The sequence below is a fragment of the Halichoeres trimaculatus genome, unplaced genomic scaffold, assembly GCF_033239565.1.
Source record: "Halichoeres trimaculatus isolate MK-OKI-2021-1 unplaced genomic scaffold, fHalTri1.1 fHalTri1_scaffold_14, whole genome shotgun sequence".
NCBI classification, from domain to species: Eukaryota; Metazoa; Chordata; class Actinopteri; order Labriformes; family Labridae; genus Halichoeres; species Halichoeres trimaculatus.
In genome coordinates, this window is record NW_027437192.1 from 34,798,700 (window position 1) to 34,821,199 (window position 22,500).

At 44.0% G+C, this 22,500-nt stretch overlaps 1 protein-coding gene across 3 annotated transcripts in view; it reads right to left on the bottom strand.

The window, feature by feature from the left end:
• The window catches only part of gabbr1b (gamma-aminobutyric acid (GABA) B receptor, 1b), a 234,129-nt gene that overhangs the window by 72,591 nt on the left and 139,038 nt on the right, over positions 1 to 22,500 (bottom strand). For all 3 annotated transcript variants that reach the window (XM_074686667.1, XM_074686666.1, XM_074686668.1), the window contains 2 exons: positions 8,938 to 9,098; positions 1 to 103 (listed from right to left, as the gene is read on the bottom strand). The exon at positions 1 to 103 is cut by the window's left edge and continues 32 nt beyond it. In XM_074686667.1, coding sequence (XP_074542768.1) covers positions 1 to 103; positions 8,938 to 9,098 — 264 coding nt within the window. The remainder of the gene's footprint in view (positions 104 to 8,937; positions 9,099 to 22,500) is intronic.

Consider the following 22,500-nt stretch of genomic DNA (forward strand, 5'->3'; position numbering starts at 1 on the left):
CCACCAGCGTGGACACAGAGCTGCAGCCGGGCATCAACACGATCTTTATAGGCTCGGTGTAAAGGAGGTCATACAGCAGCTTGGTGGCTTCACCAGGATCACACTGTGAATACAAGGAGAGAAAAAACACAGCCTCAGGCACACAACCTCAGACACAACCTGAAGATACAGGGAGAGAGAATACAGGGTAAGGCACACGGCATCAAACACACTGGATATAAAGTGAGATCAGTGTGAGACATACAGCATCAGACACACAGCCTCAGACACACAGTTTGAGTAGGGTAACCATGTGTCCCACTTTGTGCTGGACTGCAGAATATTTATATCACTTTTTCCATCGTTGGGCAAATTGAGACAGTGACCCGCATTTGATCAGCTTTTGCTCTTCAAAGTGCAGTACAATCAGTCTAAATGTGCATGTGATGTCAAAAGTTCATCAACCTGTCACCTGCGTCCTCCTTACCTCTGCCCACTGACATAAAAAAGGTAAAAGCATTAGACACCAAAGTGCAGATTTTGGTAAAAAAAAAAAAGAAATTCCTCAGAGAAAAAGAAGCTGGGAACATGGTTATTTAAGGTCCAGTAGAGGGTTATTCACAGCAAGAGTTTTGGGAACTTTAACCAGTATTTCTCCACTGCGCATGAAAGTGAGTATGATGTGAAGTGACACACATTATGATGTATAACCTTCAAGGAGCGTCTTGCATAGAAAGCTATATTGTTGTCGCTTGTGCCTTTTTGTTTTATTGTGCACATACTATTTGACCTTTAAGAGCTAAGAAAATGCACTGAGCATAAACAAAGCCGATACTCTAAATGTACATAATCATAATATTTCACAAGATCTGAGAAACTTTTTTTTTTTTTTTTTAATTTTAAAGGTAGAATATAGGAAGAGAGGACACACGATCAAACACACGGTCGGGCACACACTGCGGATACAAGGAAAGAAAAAGCACAGTCTCAGACACACAGCCTCAGAAACACGCAAATGGCAGAGAGGGAGGAGAAAAGCCGTGAGTGGGTTTAACACAGCCGAGCGCTGTTTTCACCAATCAAATGAGCGCCTCTCCTCGCCTTTAAATGCCCTGCAGCCGAGGCACAGCGTCTGATTGGTCTGAGTGATCTCCAGGACCGCGGAGAGAGTGCTGGTAGCGGAGACGGTCAGAGCCGCTGTGCCTGCAGCAGGTCAATGGACAGCGGGGCACATCGGAGGACACGACGCGCGTCACCATGTGGGCCAGCTCCCAGGACAGATTTAATCTGTTCCTTTGTCATTAATAGGAGAACAAAATGAAGAGACAGTTACACAGCTGGCTTGTCCATTCAGAATACTTTTGATCCACCTGCACTCCTGGTTTGTCATCGCCAAGCAGAGCCTTTGGTGATATACTGTATACTCTCCCAGTGTCTCCTCCTCATCCTCCTTACAATAATGTACTCCATCTTTTCAGATCACCTTAAAAATAAAGACTAAAACAGAGAAATATGGGAAATCAAGGGTAAGTCCTGCGTGACACACATTTGTTTCGTCTCTTTTTTCTTCGTCTTTTCTCTCCCTCTTTTCTTTGAATTAAATGAAATGAGAGAACCAGATATATACTCAGTATCAGATGTTAAGGCTGTTTATTGTTTAATTGTAAGATGTGCATCAAACTTCCAGCTGCCGTCAGGTTAACTTTCCATTATGACAAACGGCTTTAATCTGACATCAGATGTGACGGGACAGTTAATTTAGATATAAATGTATATGCTGGTTCAGACGGTTACATTAAATAGTGATTACTGTGATTGTTTACTGCATTAAAATGTGTCTGACACTCTGGAAACCTGCCTCTGAGGCTTTGATGACATGTGCGCACATGTGCGCCTGTCATCAAATCACAGCTGCGTGGAGTGCGCTCCGCCTTGCGCCGAGGATAGACCAGGTTGGAGCTGGCGAGCTTTCAGCGCACTTTTTTGGCACGAAATTGTCACTGCGCCAACATGAATCTGCTGACACCTCCCCCTGGTGCGCCGTCAACTCCCCCTGGGGCGCCGTCACACCCATCTCTGCGCAGACGGTTTACCAAATTGTCAAATTGGCAGCGCACGGCAGTGCGCCGCACGAAATTAGCACTGCGCCAGGCTTGCGCCCCCTGCGCTGCGCCACGAAATTAGAGCCCATGGTGTCAACACAGTGAAGATACTTGGTGAGGCCAAACACAGATTCAGACATACCACATCAACACACAGCCTGACACACAGGGGATACAGGGAGCAAGAACACAGACAGTGTCAACACACAACAAAAAAGGCCACTGAGTATACAAATAAAAAACCTGAACACACTGCCTCCCCAGCCTCCTTAACCCTACTCCTTAACCTCCTCAGGCTCCTCTCATCTTCCTCCCATTCTCCTCAGCCTCCTTAACCCCACTCGTTAGCTTCCTCAGACTCCTCTCGTCCTCCTCTCATTCTCCTTAACCCTACTCCTTAACCTCCTCAGACTTATCTCTTCCTCCTCTCATCAGAGGGGAGGTAGAAAACATTAATTCAGCAGTCACACCTATTTATTTATTTCTGCTCTGGACGAGGGTGGACGCTTTTCTTCTAGCTCCCTCCTCCCTACCTGCCCTGCTTTCAGCTTGGTCTGTCTCTATCTGAACTATCAGAGCCTCTCTTTGTGTCCTATCCAAATTCCCAAATCATGGATTTGATCGTCTGGTCTCTCAAAACAATTGATCGAATTTTCTCAATGAGGAAACTGGGCAAAGGGGAGCCTGCCTGCCCTGGCAGAACGTTTACAGCCAGGTTTACGATCCACCCCTGGGAGACTTGGAGGACTGTAAGACCATATGACTGTCGATCCTTTCTGTTGAGGATGTTGAAGATGTCTACATACTTGGAATTATGATAACTGCCTTTCTGCTATTTGGAGCTGGCGGGTTCCTGATTTATTACAAAGTTTAGAAGGTGCAGACAGAACTTTTGGCAATCGACAAGCTCAGCTCGGCTGTAATGGGCCACCAAATGAGGTCATTTGGAATTGCCATAGAGATGACCAGTAAGAACTCTTAGGAAGATGGAAAATTTTCAGTGAGTCTGCCTTTCCCAAACAAATTTTATCTCTCTTTCGGCTCCTCCCCATCAGCCTTGGTAGGCTGATAACGCTCTACTCCTCTGGATGGTATGCAGACAGATGCTCTACCCCCTCCCATCCCCCCACCTTCCTCCTGTGAACTTGTCTCTGGATCAGAACTCTTCAAGGTCGTCTCCACAGCAACAGCCATGGTCTTGTCATCATCAGATGGCAGAGACATTGTTGCATCTGGGTGGGGATGAAGTCCATGGGCTTACACATACACACACATCAAAACACGTGACACACACAACCTCATACTCAACGCCTTCTTTTGCTCTGTTGCAGTTCAGTTGCTGGGGGTTGATACGTGTGCCCCCCTGTGCGTCTGTGCAGTGACATATGTGTGAGTCCCTGAGTTTTTTTTTCGTTTGTTGTTCATGTGCTTATATGCTGAGGTGCTTTTTGTCCTAATCTCAAACTGCCCTCCTCTTACAGAGCAATCAGGAATTGGCCTTTTTTTTCCCCTCTACTTGCCTCTTGTATCCCCTCTCTCACCTGAGTGGGGGCACGTTGCTGTCCCCCAGTTCTCCCTTTCTTTTCCCACCAACCCCACCCCTGTCTGTCACTCTATGTCCTTAGACAGGATGTAGCTGAAATGTAATTTTGTTGCTCTAAAATATGTGCAATGACAATAAAGCTCATCTTGACATCTTATCCTGATCCACAGAGCACACAGACACACACACACTGGCTTTTTTTTCTACAGATGATCATCACATGAGGAATCAGTAAGCCTAAATGATCATGACAGGCTGGGAGACATTCATCGTGGACGGAGTGTCACTGTGGTTGTTGTTACCAGGGTTTGGAGGGTTACTTTAAAAATGTAATCGAGTACAATTACAAATTATCTGCTAAAAAAGTACCCAGTAGCTCATTCAAAGTACCACAATATTAAAGTTATCTACCAATTACTTTCAGTTACTTTTGGGTTACTTAAATACCAAACATACACATCAAGACAAGAGAGAACAAAAGATGAGCCATCTGTTCATGTATTTTTTTAGAGACATAAAATGATAAAAACTCCTTTTACACTGCTTACAGGTAATGTAGTTCTAGTTGAACACATGGACTGAGACAGCCCACAGTACATTTAACAAATCAGGCATCCATATTCTGAATTTTAAAAAAGGATAAAAGAAAATCAAAAACTATAAAGTAAAGTCAGGCAGTACACCCACTTATTCTATATTATCCAATTATTCGGCTGAAAAATGTTATTGCTTACAAAGTTGACAGAAAATATGCTTTTTCAAAGCAAACTTAAATAGTTCTCCCTTTTACAAGGCAAACAGAGGAAACTGTTTTTTTTGTTGTTTTTTTTGCCTGGCAGTGGCCATAATAATGAACAACCTTAGCTGACACTATGTTGACATACAGCTTGATGCTCCTGATGTTGGTTTGTTGTTGTGGTGTTGCATCGTAAAATGTCGCAACGCGTGCTCATTGTGCATGTGTCTGCTGCATTGTAGTATAGAGAGGGAGTCAGCTAAAGGGGTGAGACTGAAATGCATGATGTGTGTCCAGTGTAGGGCTACATCCCCTTTGGCTGATTGTCTGTCAGTAACACAGGGATCCCTCTTGGCACCCCCTGCAGCTTCTCTGTTTACAGCAGAGCTCTGCAGCTGTTTTCTGCTCTCAGGTGTTTGTGCTCTGACTGTCTGCAGCTGGAAACACATCTCAGTATGAAACTGTCCAGGTTTTCCTAACATGTTTATTCTCTGAGAGAATTTGAAAAAGACTGAAAAAAAAACAAAACTTGGTCCTTAGTTTGACTGGTCTGGAGCTCTCTGCCTCACCTGGCTCTGTCCTCCGTGTGACCCTACTTTCTCTGTGCCATGAAGATTCTCTGAAGCACATCCTTCAGGAGCAAACATGATTCATTGCCCTCCAGTTTAAACAAGCTGAGAGACTCTCAGGTAGCTGAGGATTTACTTGAAAATATAAGACTGTGGTTCCACTGCTGTGTCCAACACGTGACAGGAAGAGTACGCTATCATGTCAGTTTCAAAATAAAAGACCAGGCTGTATGTAAACTGTAAACTCTGGACTGAAGATCAGATTCTACGGATGAAAATACAAACTGCTGATGAAAGCTCTGCTACCACGAACCTACTAACCAGTATGAGTCTGTGATCCATGTGACAGGACTGTGATTGTGTCTGGAGGTAGGAGAGATGAACAAACATGGCAGACTGTGTCAAAGCTGAGAAAGAGATCCTCTTTAGACATGAGAGGGGGATGCTGCAGCGCATCTGCAGGTTTGCTCTGTCAGCATGCCACCTCACACCGCTCACACGGATTCATCCAAACAACATGTCCAGCCACTCCTCTCATAGGACGTTAACTTAGACCAAAGATGTTTCCTAGCAACCAGTCCATCCGTATCTCAGCATCCTCCTCTTCCTCTGTCACATATGTGTGGGAAGGGAAGGGAGTGCTACAGTCCTGATCTATTGATTCCTCCTCACTCAAGGGAAATCACACAGACATTCCAAAAAGAGCTCTCAATTCCTGAGATGGCTGTGGCTTATCCAACAGACACATAGAAGTTTCCTCCATGCTGCTCAAAATCTCCTCTGACAGACCCAAAGGAGAAGTAACTTTCTGTCTCTTCTTTCTCAGATCACCCTGAAAAGCCCCGCCCACCAAATGATGCACCAAACAAGCACGCCATCTGTTCTCAAACTGTGAGATCCAGTCAGGCCTTATGCTGAGGGAACAAACACACCAACAGCTGATCTATACATCTATCCAAAAAGAGGAGGAAGAAGTAGCTGTTTATTTTTCCAACTGATAATATAACCAAGATAGCTGTACACAAACACAGCCCGAAGAGTAGGACCTTCATTTGACATGCTACCTGCCATCAACGAGTAAGAACTGAGGAGCTGAGCATACCTGTGCTGTCAGAGGGAGAGACAAACTGCTCCTGTACCAGACTATAAACAGGTTTATAACTGCTGGAAAGACTTAACACGGACTAACTCACTGCTGGAGACAGACTGAAGTGGACACTCAGGGAACTGCAGTTTATTTTAACACGGAGCTCCAAGGGGACTAACTCACAGCTGGAGACAGACTGAAGTGAAAACTTAGGGAACTGGAGTTTATTTCAACATGGAGCTCTATGGGGGCTGACTTACCGCTGGAGACAGACTCAAGTGGACACTCAGGGAACTGCAGTTTATTTCAACATGGAGCTCTATGGGGGCTGACTTACCGCTGGAGACAGACTCAAGTGGACACTCAGGGAACTGCAGTTTATTTTAACATGGAGCTCTATGGGGGCTGACTCAGTGCTGCAGACAGACTCTTGTGGTGCCTAGGCAGGTTTTCTGCCTGATGAGGCAGCCTTTATTTGAGAACCTGTGATCTTCCTGGCCTGAGATCAGCTGGAGATAATCTGAGCATGCTCAGTGTGACAGACAGCAGGTCTGTGATCAACAACTCTTCATCATGTACCTCTCTGAGCTCACACTGACTCTCTGAGTGATCATCCATCCATCTGTGCCCTGTGTGTGTGTGTGTGTGTTATAAAGAGAGAGAGAGAGAAAGAGTGAAGCTGAATCTCTCTCCTTTGTTAAGCCAATTCTCAGTTTGTGTTTGAACTGTTGTTGTCCTGGTTACTGTTGTCATGCCAACCTGTAACATCCCCCCCCCCCCCCCCCCCACCCCACCCCACCCCTAACACAGACTGTTTGTGAGCTTTCTGTAACAGCAGATGGAGATAATGAGGGCTGTGATCCCTGTGTTTCCCTGAGTCTGCTTCTGTCTGTGTCCTCTCCCTGTATCTGTCTATGCTGGAGAGTACACGCCTACAGTCTGCCAGTCTTTGATACCTTTACAGTGTCAGACAAATCCGACTCACCTAGCCTTGGAGAATGTCAAGAAACTGGTCCATGCTTTGGTTTCCTCCATTTTCAACTCTGCAGCTCAGGTACTGACTAGGACCAGGAGAAGAGAGCACATCTCTCCAGTGTCAGGGTCTCTACCCTGGTTGCCTATAAAATGTAGAATAGTTTAAAATTCTTCTTTTGACTTTCAAAGCACTAAATGGCATCAGACCATCCTATCTAAAAAGCTCATTGTTCCTTATACCTGTCTAGGTCAATCAGGTCTCAGCATGTAGGTTTGCTCGTTGTTCCTAGGGTCTCTAAAAGTAGTCTGTGAGGTTGAGCCTTTAGCTACCAGGCTCCTCTTCTTTTAGAAAAACTCAGACTGTGTCTGTGATCTTCCTGGCCTGAGATCAGCTGGAGATAATCTGAGCATGCTCAGTGTGACAGACAGCAGGTCTGTGATCAATAACTCTTCATCATGTACCTCTCTGAGCTCACACTGACTCTCTGAGTGACGCAGTCTCTACTTTAACTCTATAACTTCCTGCTCCAGCATGCTGAAGCATTTTAAAGCCCCTATATTTCACCATCACCATCATTATCATTATCACCACCATCATCATTACAACCATCAACATCATCGTCATCATCATCATCACAATACATCATCCTTGTTATTATAATCACTATCATTACTATTTTAACAAGAGATGGGTGAGTACTGGTATCGGTAAAGGGTATCTGGTTAATACCAGCCCTTTTTTTTAAGGTATTGGAACTTGTGAAGGCTGCCAGATACCGGCAACCAATACTAAAGGCAAAAATATTTTACGTGGAACAAGACTCCTTGCTAGTAGTTTCTGCTGCTTGCTGTGGTTTAACACCTCGCCAAATAAGCATCAAGGTGTTTCTGCTTTATATTTAGGTTTTCAGTGTGCTGTCAAACTGAACCAATGTCCTATTTGATAGAGAAACTGTCTGTTTTACCTTACCCTCCTCCTCTGATCATGACACCCCTACAGGCCTGGCCATACAGGTCTGGGTTAAGTGTGGACATGCCGTGTTTCTCTTTGTATTTATCCTCTGGACTTATGTGCTCTTCACACCACATCATTTCTGAATTTGCAGCAGGGTCACTGTTTCTCTTTCTCTTGAAGCACATTTCTATGGTTGGATCTCATTTTGGACTTTAGTATGCTTTAAAAGATGCAATACTCCTAGGTTTGCACCTGTTAGTTTGAAGCTCAGTGTAACTTACAGTTGTCATGCTGTTTTGAAGTGAGTCATTTAATTTTACTTCACACGCTAAGAATTTCAGTCTGATCTCTGCTTTCAGCAGTTGTTTTAGTTTGATAAGAACCAGAGACAGCACACATTTCTTATTTTTTCTAAATGTGTTAGTTGTCATGTAACTAGGTCTCACCTGACTGAACTAAACTCTGTGTTTCTCACTTTGCATCACTTGCATCATAGAGAGGCCAGAGGCTAAAACAGGGTTAGCATGGTGTCATGAAGTCAGTTAACATTTGTCCTGACATGTGAGTAACACAAGATGAACTTTAATCTGAAGCTGGATATCACACATTAACACCTGGGACTGCTGTGTGGAGTCTATCATGTGGGATAAAACCAGCCTGCAACATTGAAGCTTGGGCAGAGTGTGACGAGCTTCAGTCAAATCTAAGCTACCAGGAAACAACAGGGTGTTATCCTTTCACCTGTCAGGTGTTCAGTCCAACCAGCCTGACTGTCTTTAATCCATTCACCTCATTATTCATCCCATGGAGGAGCTTGACTCTCATGTAACTGATGCTGTAAGTCATGTGATGAATGTTTGATTGGCTGTTAGTGTTGAATGTGTCAGGGTGCCTCACATGGACTCATACAGCTGCACGCTGAATCTCAGGACCCAGATCCAGATCAGAGTAAATGTAGGCACATTAATGATTCTCTTTGTTAGTCACTCACCATGCTGTCATAGTGGATCAGCTCCAGCTCATAGTCCGGCAGGATGTCGCTCCTCTTATTTACCAGGTCCAGAGCCATCTGAGCAGAGGGTAGGCAGGCCTGTCCCCCCGGCCAGCCCCCGCTCATGGGGAACAGAGCTCCGATGTAGAGTTTCTTCTTTCCTAAAGCAGGGTAGGTGCAGAAGAAGAGGAGGACAGAGAGAGTCACAGAGCAGCGCAGAAGTCCGGACATGGCTGCTGGTCTGATAAATCCTTCAGATCTAGGTCTGTGCAGGGCTCTGTGGGAGGTCAGAAGCTCTCAGTTCCTATGAGATGCCAAAGCTGACCTGTTCACAGATGGGAGCACATCTACAAACACAGCTCTACATTAAAGTGATAGGATTGACGTCTCTGTGGAATAAAAACCCCAGAGAGTGGAACCATCCAATCCTCTGCTCAGACCAAAGGAAGATCCAACTTCAGAAACAACGCAAAGCTCATTCAGAGAGGGGACAAAGATCCAAGCGAAGATCCATCTAGGTCCAAAGATCCCAAAGTCCACTCAGAGATCCACCAGCTCCAGAGACAACAAAACCTCCATTCTCTCACTCTTCACAGGAAACATTGAGAAAAATCCACACTGAGCGTTATTCTGCCTGGATCCTCTCTCCTTCATCCGTCCGCCTACACACACCACGTAACACACAACATGCTGTCCACACACAGCCCTGCTAACAGCTAACAGCAAATGTCTGTCCCCAATAATCCAATAACAGGCAAACAGGAGAGCGCTTCATTAAGAGCAAGGTCGATGTGCTGCTGCTGCGTTGGACTGCGGTGAAGCCCCTCCAGAGGGGAGACGGAGACTGAGGCAGTGAGGCAGACTGCAGCAGAGAGAGGGAGAGAGAGGGAGAGAGGAGGAGAGAGAGGGAGAGGAGGGGGGAGGCTCACCCTCTCTCTTCCACAAACCCCTTTGAATTTGTGATCCCTTAACACAGCCTCACTCATTTATCATCCCTCTGCCTGCTCCATCCCCAACAGCCCCCTCATCCTCCTCCTGCTCACACAGGCAATGTTGATTAGGTGTCAAAGTAACCTCACCTTGTGCTCTGGTCTCCTCTCACCTCCTCTTTGTAATTATAACTCCTCTGAGCTGATCGGTGTTTCAGCAGCCAGAGGAGTCCTCATTAAGCTCACAGGAAACAATGACTGCACTAACACTCACACTTTCATAGCTGTCCTATCCAACTGGCCCTCATTTATCAATCTTGCGTGGGAATTGGTGCAGATCTGGGTGTAAAAATCAGCTTACGGCAACTTTCACGTGTGATTTATAAAAAGTGCGTACCAGGGACAATCACAGCGTACGCCTGATCAGCTGTTAATAAATGTTGATAAATGCTGAAAACAATAGTAATTTACGTAACATGGCTCTAGATATTCAAGGTTCAGCTGGCCAGACCCACAGAATTTACGACATGAAGAGACGTATTACGAGAAAAAGGGAACTTGTCTGTGCTGGAGATCCACAACGACAAAGCAACAGAGGTAGAGAGAAAATGACGCCATGTTGTTTAGCAGCCAGAAAAGTGGTGTGAGAGCGAGTCAGAAAAAACGTGTTTGCAAGGAAATCCCTGCAGTGATTCAGCAGCGGGGATGTGACAAACTAAAATACAGCAGATTTTTCAAACATTTGATTTACACATCCTTCGTTTACACCTTGATTAATCCCTGATGTCTAACTATTAGAAGCTACAATGTTATTAACTGTTGCCGCTCAGGTCCAGAAATGTGGAAAGTTGCCTTCTAAAAATGTGTTTGAGCTCTGAAAGAAGCTGCAGACTCCAGCCTGAACCTGTCACAGACTGAGGAGGGAGTGGAGCTGAAGTGTGTTGATTGTGCGCAATTATGCACGAGTTGACCAGAGTTTTATGATTATTGGTACCACGAGGTGAGCACATAGGTTGTGATCTCATGTGAATGAACGTCCTTTGTTATGAAATAGTCACCTTTTCGCACACAGCTCACTTTTATATGATAATAATATGAGGAGTAAAATAATCATCTTCACAGTTAATCCTGTAATCAAGACAGCTTCCTTAAGAAAAAAATCTTTACAAAAAAGTTCAATCCAGCATCGTCTGAATGTGCTCTGCAAGAGACTTTATCGTGGACATGGGAGTGTATTTAAAACTGTTAACAGCATCTCCATTTTCAATTTTTTAAGTAAACCGATGAAGGAAACACATTTTTTTATGGAGAGAAATCAGCTGACAGCTCGCGCTGCTCTTTCATAGTGATGCATTTTACAATCAATCAATCAATCAATCACGTTTATTTATATAGCACATTTAAAAACGACCAAGGTTGACCAAAGTGCTGCACAGTCTTAGAACACAGTCAAACAAAAGCAAGTTTTAAAAAATAAAATAAAAAAAAAAAAAAAAAAAAAAAAAAAAAAATAGAAATAAAAAAATGTGTTAAAAGAGAATAAAAAACAGTAAAAACAACAAAAGACAATAAATAGCAAAAGAGGACCCCATAATAAATAGAAAAAAGGTAAAATCATGGATGTCTTGCTCAACTAGTATTAAAAGCCAAAAGGTGTGTTTTTAATAAGGACTTGAAGCTCCCAAGAGTCTGAGCTGTCCTGATATATAGAGGCAGACTGTTCCAGAGAGTAGGGGCAGCCACAGCAAAAGCTCTGTCCCCTCTGTTTTAAGCCTCACTCTTGGAACATCGAGAAGGACCTGGTGTGTCGACCTGAATGCTCTGGCTGGAGCACGCAGGTTTAGACAGTCACTTAGGTATGGGGGTGCCAACCCATAAAGACTTTAAAAACCAATGGCACGACTTTATATTGGATCCTATAGCTGACAGGGAGCCAGTGAAGGGAGGCCAGAACAGGTGTTATGTGGTCACGCCGTCTTCCCCCGGTCAGCAGGCGTACAGCCGCATTTTGAACCTGCTGGAGGTGCCGGAGGGATGACTGGTCAACACCAACATACAAAGAATTACAGTAGTCCAGCCTAGATGCTATGAGCATATGTATAACTCTTTCAAGATCACATGAAGGTAGGTATGCCTTTACCTTACTCAGGAGTCTAAGCTGAAAGAAGCTTGTCTTTACAACAGAGCTAATCTGTTTGTCAAATTTGAAAGAGGTGTCAAAGATGACACCAAGGTTCCTGACTGAGGAACAGCAGTGAGATCCCAGGTTACTGAAAACACTGTCGACACCATCCAGCAGATCAGGAGAACCAAAAACAATAATCTCCGTTTTCTTGTCATTCACACTTAAGAAGTTGAACTCCATCCATGATTTGATATCTTCTACACAGGACAATAATGCATTCAAAGATTCATTGGTTTTAAACGACAGATAGATTTGCAAGTCATCTGCATAGCAATGAAAAGAGACACCATGTTTTCTGAAGATGGATCCCAGTGGGAGCATATATAAAGAAAACAGTACAGGGCCAAGAATAGAGCTTTGAGGGACTCCACAGACCAGGGCGGCCTCTGATGAAGCATGTTGACCGAGGTGAACAGAGAAGGTCCTCTCAGACAAATAGGATTTAAACCATTTCAGGACATTACCTTTAATGCCCACACATAGCTCGGGGCGAGATAAAAGAATCTTATGGTCAACCGTGTCGAATGCAGCGGTCAGGTCCAAAAGCAGCAGCACAGCAGGGTTCCCTGCATCAACAGTTAAGAAAAGATCATTAAGAAGTCTTAAAAGTGCTGTTTCAGTGCTGTGGAGGGGTTTAAATCCAGATTGAAATTTCTCAGAAATGCCAATGCTAAGTCTAGGTATGACTGTAGCTGGTTAAGGACCACTCTCTCTAGAACCTTGGACAGAAAGGGAAGCTTTGAGACTGGCCTAAAGTTCAAGAGAACAGAAGGATCTAGGCTAGACTTTTTGATAAGGGGTTGCACAACAGCATGTTTGAAATCGGTAGGGACACAACCGGATGCAAGTGAGGTATTTACCAGAGTGAGTATGTAAGGCCCTGCAGTATTAAAAACGTCCTTAAGTAGTCTAGGAGGAATACTGTCAAGGGGGTGATGTGAAGGTCTTAAGAGTCGGATCACTTTGGACACTTCTGCCAACGTCACAGGCTCAAACTGCTCAAAAACAGCTGAACACACAGGTGAGATGGCAGGGTCTGACATGGAAGGAGAAAGTGAAGACCTAATGGTGGAGATTTTGTTGATGAAAAATACAATAAACTCTTCACATAGAGTGCGGGATGGCACAATACACGGGGAAGAGTAGGGATTTATGGGGCGATTAAAGGTGTTAAAAAGGACCTGGGGTCTGTGACTGTTGCTGGATACAAGATTAGAGATATAATGTGTTTTGGCAGACTTCACAGCCCTCTGGTATTCCAACAGACTGTATTTTAAAATCTCAAGAGAGACATGGAGTTTGTCTTTTTTCCATTTTCGCTCAGCACGTCGACATTCACGTCAACATTCACGTTGACGTGCGCGAGTAGTGTCATTAGCCCACGACTCACTAGGACGTTTGAGACTTCTTGTCTTGAAGGGAGCAATCAAATCCAAGATCTCGGTGCAAGAAGAGCTGAAAAGAGTTGTTAACTCCTCGACGTTAAGATCCGATGTAGGAGGCATATAGTCGTTAAAAGCAGCGGAGAACTGTGGCGCAGTTAAAGGGTTCAGTACGCGCCGACGAAGAGGCGGTGCGCGCGTAACAGTCATAGAACAAGGTAGCGTCACACTGAATAACACTGGCAGATGGTCCGATATACGTGTCTCGCATACCTCACTTATACAGACGTTTAATCCATAAGACAGTACAAGATCCAGTGTGTGACCCTTTTCATGCGTCGAGCCAGTGACCCACTGAGTGAGATTAAAAGAGTCAATGAGATCCAGAAAGTCTCTGGCCAGGGGTCTGGATTCACAGCACACATGGATGTTGAAGTCGCCAATGATTAAAATACCATCATAGTTCAAGATTATCCCAGCCACAAAGTCCGCGAACTCCTGAATAAACTCCTTATTGAACTTTGGTGGACGGTAGATCAGTGCGCACAGAGTGGGTAGTTTTAACCGCAGTTCAAAGAGCTGCAGCTCGAAGCTCCAGAAGCTGTCAAACTGAGACTGTAGGCAGTGGAAGGCAGATTTAAAAACAAATGCTAGCCCTCCACCTTTACCGGTCATCCTCGGAGAACTCAGGAAGGCACACTCAGGAGGAAGAAGCTCAGAGAATGCCGACAACTCACCAGTATGAAGCCAGGTCTCCGTCAGGAACATTAAATCCAACTCACGGGACGTGAAGAAATCATTCAGTAGGAATGTTTTGTTGGCTAGCGATCTAGCATTGATAAGAGCCAAGCGAAGAGTAAGCTCCTCCGTGTCAATCTGCTGAACCCAATTCAGCAGCCGAAGATTTTCATGGATCACGCCGCCCCTGCGAGCCCGAGAACGCCTGGGAAGAGGAGCTCCCGATGATCGGTAAAGGTGGCTCCATGAGAGACAGCCAGGAACGACGGGTAGGATCCAGCGCTCCCCGACCTCCACTTGGCGCCGAAGATGAGATAGAGAGTTCCGAGGAATGTCCCGATGATCAACACGGCCGGACCTCAGGTAAGCCCTGATTTTCACAAGAACACCGCCACGTCTTCCCCGTCTCTTGGGGCGCTTTCTGTGGAAAACTGCATCGGCTGAGCGGCGCAGGTACGCCGGTATGGACTTTAAAAATGGAGGAGTGGGAATCGAAGAGAATTTCCCCGGACTACACTCGAATGCCATTTCCTGGGCATCCCTGATATTAAGAAGTGACCGGCGATCATATACCAGCAGAGCAGAGACATTTAGACAGAAACCACAAATTAACCCTTGTGCACTGCTATGGCTGAAAACAGCCACTTGGGGTAACATTTAATCAGTTATTTGACCATAACTTTACTTGTATTACAGCAAATTGAATGAATTTTGGGCAGGAACCTTATTTTTACATGCATTTTGAAAATATGATTTAAAAAATTTTCAAAGGGTTAAAAGCCACTGTGGACAACTTTACTGTACACTCGTACTGTTAAGGCTGTTTTCAGCCACTAACTTTTGACTGCTCTAAAAACCCATCCAATCAGTATTTTTTTCTACTTTTTTCACACAAATCTCTTAATTCACTTCTGCCCTGCTCAAAACTACCAAGCATTGAAAAATAATTTACAAATTTTAATACCTTAGGGGCAATTAAACTGATAGAACATCACTGATTATGGGAGGGTTAAAGACGAAATGACCTATAATCTATATAAAAAGCCATCAGAAACCAGAGATTTTTTACGGGGTATCATGGTCTTAGATATGTCAAAGATTTGTCGCATCATTGATTTTTAATCATTTCTCATTTTTTTGTAGCATCAATTTTTTTTTCGAAAAGTAACGCTGGTGCTGTTATGGCTGTTTTCAGCCACTAACTTTTAACTACACCAAAAACCCATCCCATCAGTATTTTTTTCTACTTTTTTTTGCTAAAATCTCTTAATTCACTTCTGTCCTTGTCAAAATTACCAAGCATTAAAAAATTAATACATTTGTTTTACCCCTATTCTATACGAGATTCTTTTCTGTGTGTGGTTTTTCTCTCATCCCCTTTCTGTGCCATTACATGGCAGTAATGCACCAATTCGCTATTTTCTTTTTCTGTGTGTGTGTGTGTGTGTGTGTGTGTGTTTTTTTTTTTGTGTGTGTGTGCTTTTTTATGTTTTTGCTATCTTTTTTGTTTGTTTTTCTTTTTTGTGTTTGTTTTTCAAGATTAATCATCTTCAGAATCTGACTCTCCTGAGTCTGTTGGTGTCAGGTTCTGAAGATGATTCATCTTGAAAAACAAACAAAAAAGAAAAACAAACACAAAAAAGAAAAAAACAAAAACAAAAAAGAAAGCAAAAACAAAAAAAAAGAATACAAACACAAAAAAGAAAGCAAACACACACAAAAAAACACACACACAGAAAAAGAAAATGGCGAATTGGTGCATCAGTGTCGCCATGTGGAGTGTGAGGTAACGCGACCATTTTGTGGCTCAGAGTCAGAAGAATCAGCTATGACCATCTCAAGAGCTTCAGTGATGCTGAGTTTCCTCTCCATATAGCTTTCAGCTGCTCTTCTCATCAGAAACTGATCATGAGGATGAGTGAAAGACCTGAGCGCAGGAATGGAGCAAGCAGGTGGCAGGGGCATAAGCACCCTCTACATTTTGTTTTTGTTTAGTCTGAGTGTACCCTTTGTAGTTCTAAGAGCTGGAGTAAATGTTTACACTATTTTCCAGGATCAATTCACAGAGGTCAGACCCATCATGTAGTTTTCTTTTTTCTCACCAACTCGACTCCACAAACAAAACACACAGCCTCAAGTTGAATTCTGACTCAGCATGTTACTACCATGTAATGGTACCGAAAGGGAATGAGAGAAAAACCACACACAGAAAAGAATCTCGTATAGAATAGGGGTAAAACAAATGTATTAATTTTTTAATGCTTGGTAATTTTGACAAGGACAGAAGTGAACTAAGAGATTTTAGCAAAAAAAAGTAGAAAAAAATACTGATGGGATGGGTTTTTGGCGTAGTTAAAAGTTAGTGGCTGAAAACAGCCATAACAGCACCAGCGTTACTTTTCGAAAAAAAAATTGATGCTACAAAAAAATGAGAAATGATTAAAAATCAATGATGCGACAAATCTTTGACATATCTAAGACTATGATGTCAGGTAAAAAGTCTCTGGTTTCTGATGGCTTTTTATATAGATTATAGGTCATTTCGTCTTTAACCCTCCCATAATCAGTGATGTTCTATCAGTTTAATTGCCCTTAAGGTATTAAAATTTGTAAATTATTTTTCAATGCTTGGTAGTTTTGAGCAGGGTAGAAGTGAATTAAGAGATTTGTGTGAAAAAAGTAGAAAAAAATACTGATTGGATGGGTTTTTAGAGCAGTCAAAAAATTAGTGGCTGAAAACAGCCTTAACAGTACGAGCGAACAGTATATTTAAGCAGTGCACAAGGGTTAAAAAAGCGATCAGAAGTCTGAGCAGGCCTGACAGAATGCTCGCCGTGCACAGCGCTGGCGCCATCTTAGTCTTGCTCGACAAAAAAATCTACAGATTGGCGGAAGAACAGTGAACGAAACATTTGTGTCATATCTGATTCAACGATCTAATAATTGATCTGAGAACATCAGTTTTTCTGTCTGAAAATGTTTTACACTCACATGATCTCATAATTTTCCTCCACAGACGTAATTTCCTCGCTGCACCGCACTCCCCACTGACATGAAACTTGCGTACACAAACTCATAAAGCAGTCTGACTATGTTTCTGAGTGTACGCCCGTCAGACAATAAACGTTGTTACTGAGAAGCATGTTCTTGTGAGCCTTGTGCATACAATACGCAAACATTACAGATGCTTATGACTGTATTATCAATGGACACTTACCAGGCTGTTCCAGAACCAGAAACCAGAAACCCTCTCAAACCAAAAAGAGCACGCAGACCCCTGAGTCCTCCTGTGACCTTCATAATAAAAGAACCAGAAAACTATCTGCTCCAAATATATCTGAATATCAAAAGTTTGTATTTTAAGATAACCAATAAGACTGGTGAATTTGTGTTGAACATAAAATCTTGAAGTTAAACCACTTGTCCACAGTCAAACCTGGTTACCTGAGGTTGGATAAAGAAGACACATTTAATAACAGTCGCAGATGTCGCTGGTGTTTCAGTGTAAAGTGTGACCCTGTTCACTGATGACTCTTAGCCAACAATCACTGCCACGTTCTGAGAGTCAACACTTGGTACGGTCACTCTTTGCTCCAGAACACCAGTAGCTCTGTAATAGTCAGAACTGGATAGAAGTTGACTCCAGGTTTCTGGCAGTTGACCACAGAACACCGAGACATTTTTATGCTGCTTACAGTTTGTTTAAAGAACACTTAGTCATCTGAATGAATATAGCTGAACACAGCTTCCGTTACCAAATGCTTGAGCATAATTTCTCCACAGTAGATTGGTGTATAGTCTACATAAAACTGTATCACCCCTGAGTTTCAGATGTTACCTGAGAATAACAGCTAATCCATATGAACACAGACAGGAGCTGTAGATCTGACCACAAGGACTGGGACCTCAGGTCTGCATCTTCAGATTCATCCCTGTGCTGGCCTGTCCGTCTCTCTGACTGTTTTCATGTCTGTCAGTCTGTTTGTCAGTGTGAGGACCTGAGGCAGCTCTGTGTTCCTGTGGGGAGTGGATCTGAGCATCCAGAGCTCTACCAGCAGCACTTGGAGGAAGAGAGGAGTTGCTTTTCCTTTGATTGATGCCCTTAGGGACTGAAAGAGGCCGTTGTAGAGATGTCCTGAGTTATGAGCAGTGACATTTAAGAATAATCTCTGAGATGAAGCTCTTCATTAAATGGAGCAAAAGGATCTCTGCTGACTTGGTGGAGAAACAGTTTTAATAGGAGGTCTTTACTGAGACCATCCTCACCCTGCACTGGAGAAAAACCCCACATCTCTGCGTGAAGATGGATCCATGTCTTCATGCTAAGTGATAACCCACACCAGAGACTCAGCCCTTCTGTCAGGGTCTGAGGCAGGGGTTTAACCTGTCTCCTTCAGGGGCTGCTTTGAGTCAGGGTGCAGCTTTCTTTAAGTCGAATTTGTTGAATTTGTGCAAAAACTAAAGTGAATTGCAACATAACACTAGATCAGTAGAGGGCAGTAAAGGGTGTGTTACGCTTTCCACACAAACAGACGCATTGAGACGCACCCACTGGGTGGCTTTGCAGAAGTCTTTTCACTAACAGACATGCCCCCATATGGAATATCACTCTCTGATTGGACGCTGCAGCAGCTCAGACTTCACATGAAACTTCACAAACACAACTGAGTTTAATGAGAGAAAAGGCGAGCTGAGGACAGGTACAGAGGATTGTTCAGAAACTGATCAGAAATCTGGTAATAAAGTGTTCGCTGTGAGTTTAAAGCACAAAACACTGAACACAACCATCATCAGATCAATATAACAGAGGATTAATACAGAAAACTGACTGATCAATAATATCTTCCTGAGACAAAAACTAGAATAAATTAATACGTTTTAGAGTTCACAATCTAGATAAAGGATAAATAATTCATAAATAATCTCACAATTACGCATTTTGCCGGCAAAGTGATCCATGAGCTTCTAAACAGCACACAGAATAAACAGAGAGCAGGTTTTCTTCATGGTAACGTTTTTGTTAAACTGGTTAAAGGAACAGACAAAGCTCTTTTAATGTTTATGTTTTATCAGAGTTATCACAGCGCACATGTGCAGACGCACAAACAGCTGTTAGAGCTGACTGACAGATGATCCAGAGGTGATCAGCTGATGCTGTCATCACTGAAACACGTCACGTCGTGTGGCGCTCCGAAGGAGAGGATGTCCCATTCCTCTAAAAAACAAATCTCCTCCGTTCCTCTCTCCTCTCTTCATTTCCTCGCGTCTCTCCCATGCATATCTGGTGGGAGGGACTAAGATGCAAGTGAGCGACGCAAGTGGAGGAAGGAAGGATGGAACTTTGAGACGCACCCACTGTTCAAGCTGGGATTTGACCTATGGCTAAACACCAGTCACAGGCGCCATGGGCACTGAAAAGGGGGGAAAAGGAAAGGATTCTAGGGGCCCATCATTGAAAGGGGCCCAGAAAGGCCCTTAATCAAATTATACAGGGCCCAGCAATATTACTTTTCATGGGGCCCAAAATCCCTGGCAGTGCCCCTGACAGGTACTGTGGCAGGTGGCACAGTAGGAGACATTTCACAGGATGCTGTTGATGATTTTTGGAGACAGAGAGATCACAGATCATCTTTTTACCAAAAGGCTCTTAAGTCCACATTGGAGGGAGATATGAATCATTTTCTTGTTGAGAAGGTTGATAAAAAGCTTCAGCTACAGACTAAATTTACATCTCCCAGAGCTAACCTGATAAACAGCAGTATCAGCATCTCAGACAACAAGACAGAGGATCAGCATTGGTCAGGACAAAAATATAACCTTTCCTCCCCAAAACTTGAACAAAACAGGCCAATGAACTCTCAACAATCAAAGAGACATGATGAACAACTCAGCTGCGCGCTAATGTTTGGCTATTATTAAAGTAAATCCCAAAGCGTCCGTCAGACTGCAGTGGTGGTTCTAGTGTTAAAGATAACTTTACATTTCTTTACAGCACAGTCCCAACCTGCTGCCTCAGATACTCTGTCAGCTGACCTTAGAGCAGATGGAGACATCCTTCTTCATTTGATTCACACAGAGCTGATGTTGGTCTACTGCTCAACTTTACCCAAAGAAGACACTTTCCTCTGTTCAGATGAGTCTGAGGAAAGGGTTAAAATACTCCCCATCACCCAAACTCTCAGGACACTTTGTGTCAGAGTTACATGTACCCCATGAACACTGTTTGATCGTTTTTAACTCAAATTTTCAGAAAAGACCTCAATAAATCAAAAGGCAACAGACTTTTCAATGGACGTATGGGCAGAGAGTGTCTGAGTGTATTGGAAGGCTATATGCACTGTGATTGGCTCATCACGTTTGTGGGTGGAACTTAGAAATAGGTCAGTTGTTCATCACTGGGCTACATCAACTACCCCAGTACTAAATGTAGACCCTTGTTCCTGTGGAAAAGTACCGGTAATGACAAATGTTTTCAGTCTGCACATCCATCAACACCTGAACATGCGATGGGCCATTCATAGAGCACAGGTGAACTTAGGCTCACGCTGTTTTTTACAACAGACTGACAATTGAGGACCAGTGTACCTGTGGCCATGCCCCTAAATCAAGCTACGCAGAGGTCGTCCCCCTCACTGCTCTGCTGCAGGACCCTGCTGCTGGCAGCCCAGAGCAGGACTCTTTCAGAGGATGCATTAAAGTAGGATTGTTCTATGGTCCCTGCATTCAGACTTCCTGTTCTTGGTTCCTCTCTGCCAAGGTCACTTTAACAATTCTGGTCAGTTCAGATCTAACACCTTCCCGAGGGGCTGGAGGTGCTCAGGTGGTCTTTCTATTTGGGTGGTATTGGGGCTGAAGTCTGGATCTCTCTAGTCCTACTGATGGCGAGCAGCTCTGGTACTCAGCACAGTTCTTTCATTTAAAGCTATGGTCTACGATCTGAAACCCAGTTTGGCTGATGAGACACATTTGAAAAACACAGCCTCACTCACCCCTCTGTGTCCCAAGATCCCACCCCCCAGCTTGTATGGCCCTCTTCGCCTTCTAACAACACGCACCCTACGAAAGAGCAAGAAGCGGCCGGCAGAAAATGTAACAGACAGACAGTCATCCTCCTTGTAACACACAGTGGTAGCTTTTTCATTTGGACCAGTGTGATCAAATCCATGAATTAGCCGGCGAAGCAGGTCTGGCTTCGCCGGAAGCAGGTCTGATCAGCTGGCGTTGCCACTGCCAGCCGATCAGAGCAGAGCCGACTGTGGACGGGGCTTTACCTTTCTTTGCGTGTCTTCACCAGCTCAGTTTACAATGCTGAAGATGTGTGGCTTACTTGTGCTAACATCTATTGACAGAGCCGACCCGTTCTGACCAGCAGTGTTCAGTCATTAGCCAGTACAGGCTCAGACTAACCAGAGTTATTCCGCTGACATCTCCCACTGTGGTAAACAAAGTCATTACCTGTTGCGGCGAACAGCTGTTTGCCAGCTGATACGTGACACGCAGCCTCGGTTTCCCCGTGACGCGCACAACACACAGCCAAACTCCGTCTAAGTTTTCTGTGGTTTTTAAGGAAGCACTCACCAGAGCAGGTAGGCACCTGTATCCACCCTGGAGCGATCCGGTGGGTTTTTAAGTAGTTCGGCATGAGTTCAGCTACAGTGGGAGTAGTAGTATTCACTCTTAAAGATAATTAGTTTGTATTTAGCCCTATGTGTAACTGTTGCGGCGAGCGCGCCCGTCCTGTCAGCTGGTTCGTGTGCATGTTAATTGCTCAGCTGTGTCGAATCAAGCAGGAGGAAAGGAGACGGTAAATGTGAGCAGGTCAGATCAGTTCGGGTTTCTCATCAAGCTATCTACTGAGCTGTGTGTGTACCAAAATCCAAGAGATGAACGGACAGCTGGTAAGATCACACTTATTTCTTTTGTGGATACAGCAAGGCACTAGTTGTGGTGGTGAGGCACTGTGGCGTGAGGGAGAAATGTTTGTGATTGTGTTGGATCCATGGCTGCTAGTGAGGAAATTAGAGAAAGTGATCATTTTTCCACCTGAAAGGTCAAACTGATATTTCACTGTTCAACAGAAACTCAGCTGTCTCTGCGTCAGTCTTCAGTCCCAAATCCCTCTGCAGCTTTTACCACCAGTCGTACATTTCTCCAATTTTCAGTCTCTGTTGGCACCTGTATCGCTCATAACTCTTCCTTGCTTCAGCCTTTTCCTCGAAACTTTTTCATTTTCTTCCCTTCCCTGTGGAGGGTAACAGTAACAGCTTCCTCATTTCGATCTTTTCTGGCTCCATGACGCTTTGGTAACTGAGCAGCTAGCTGACGTGAG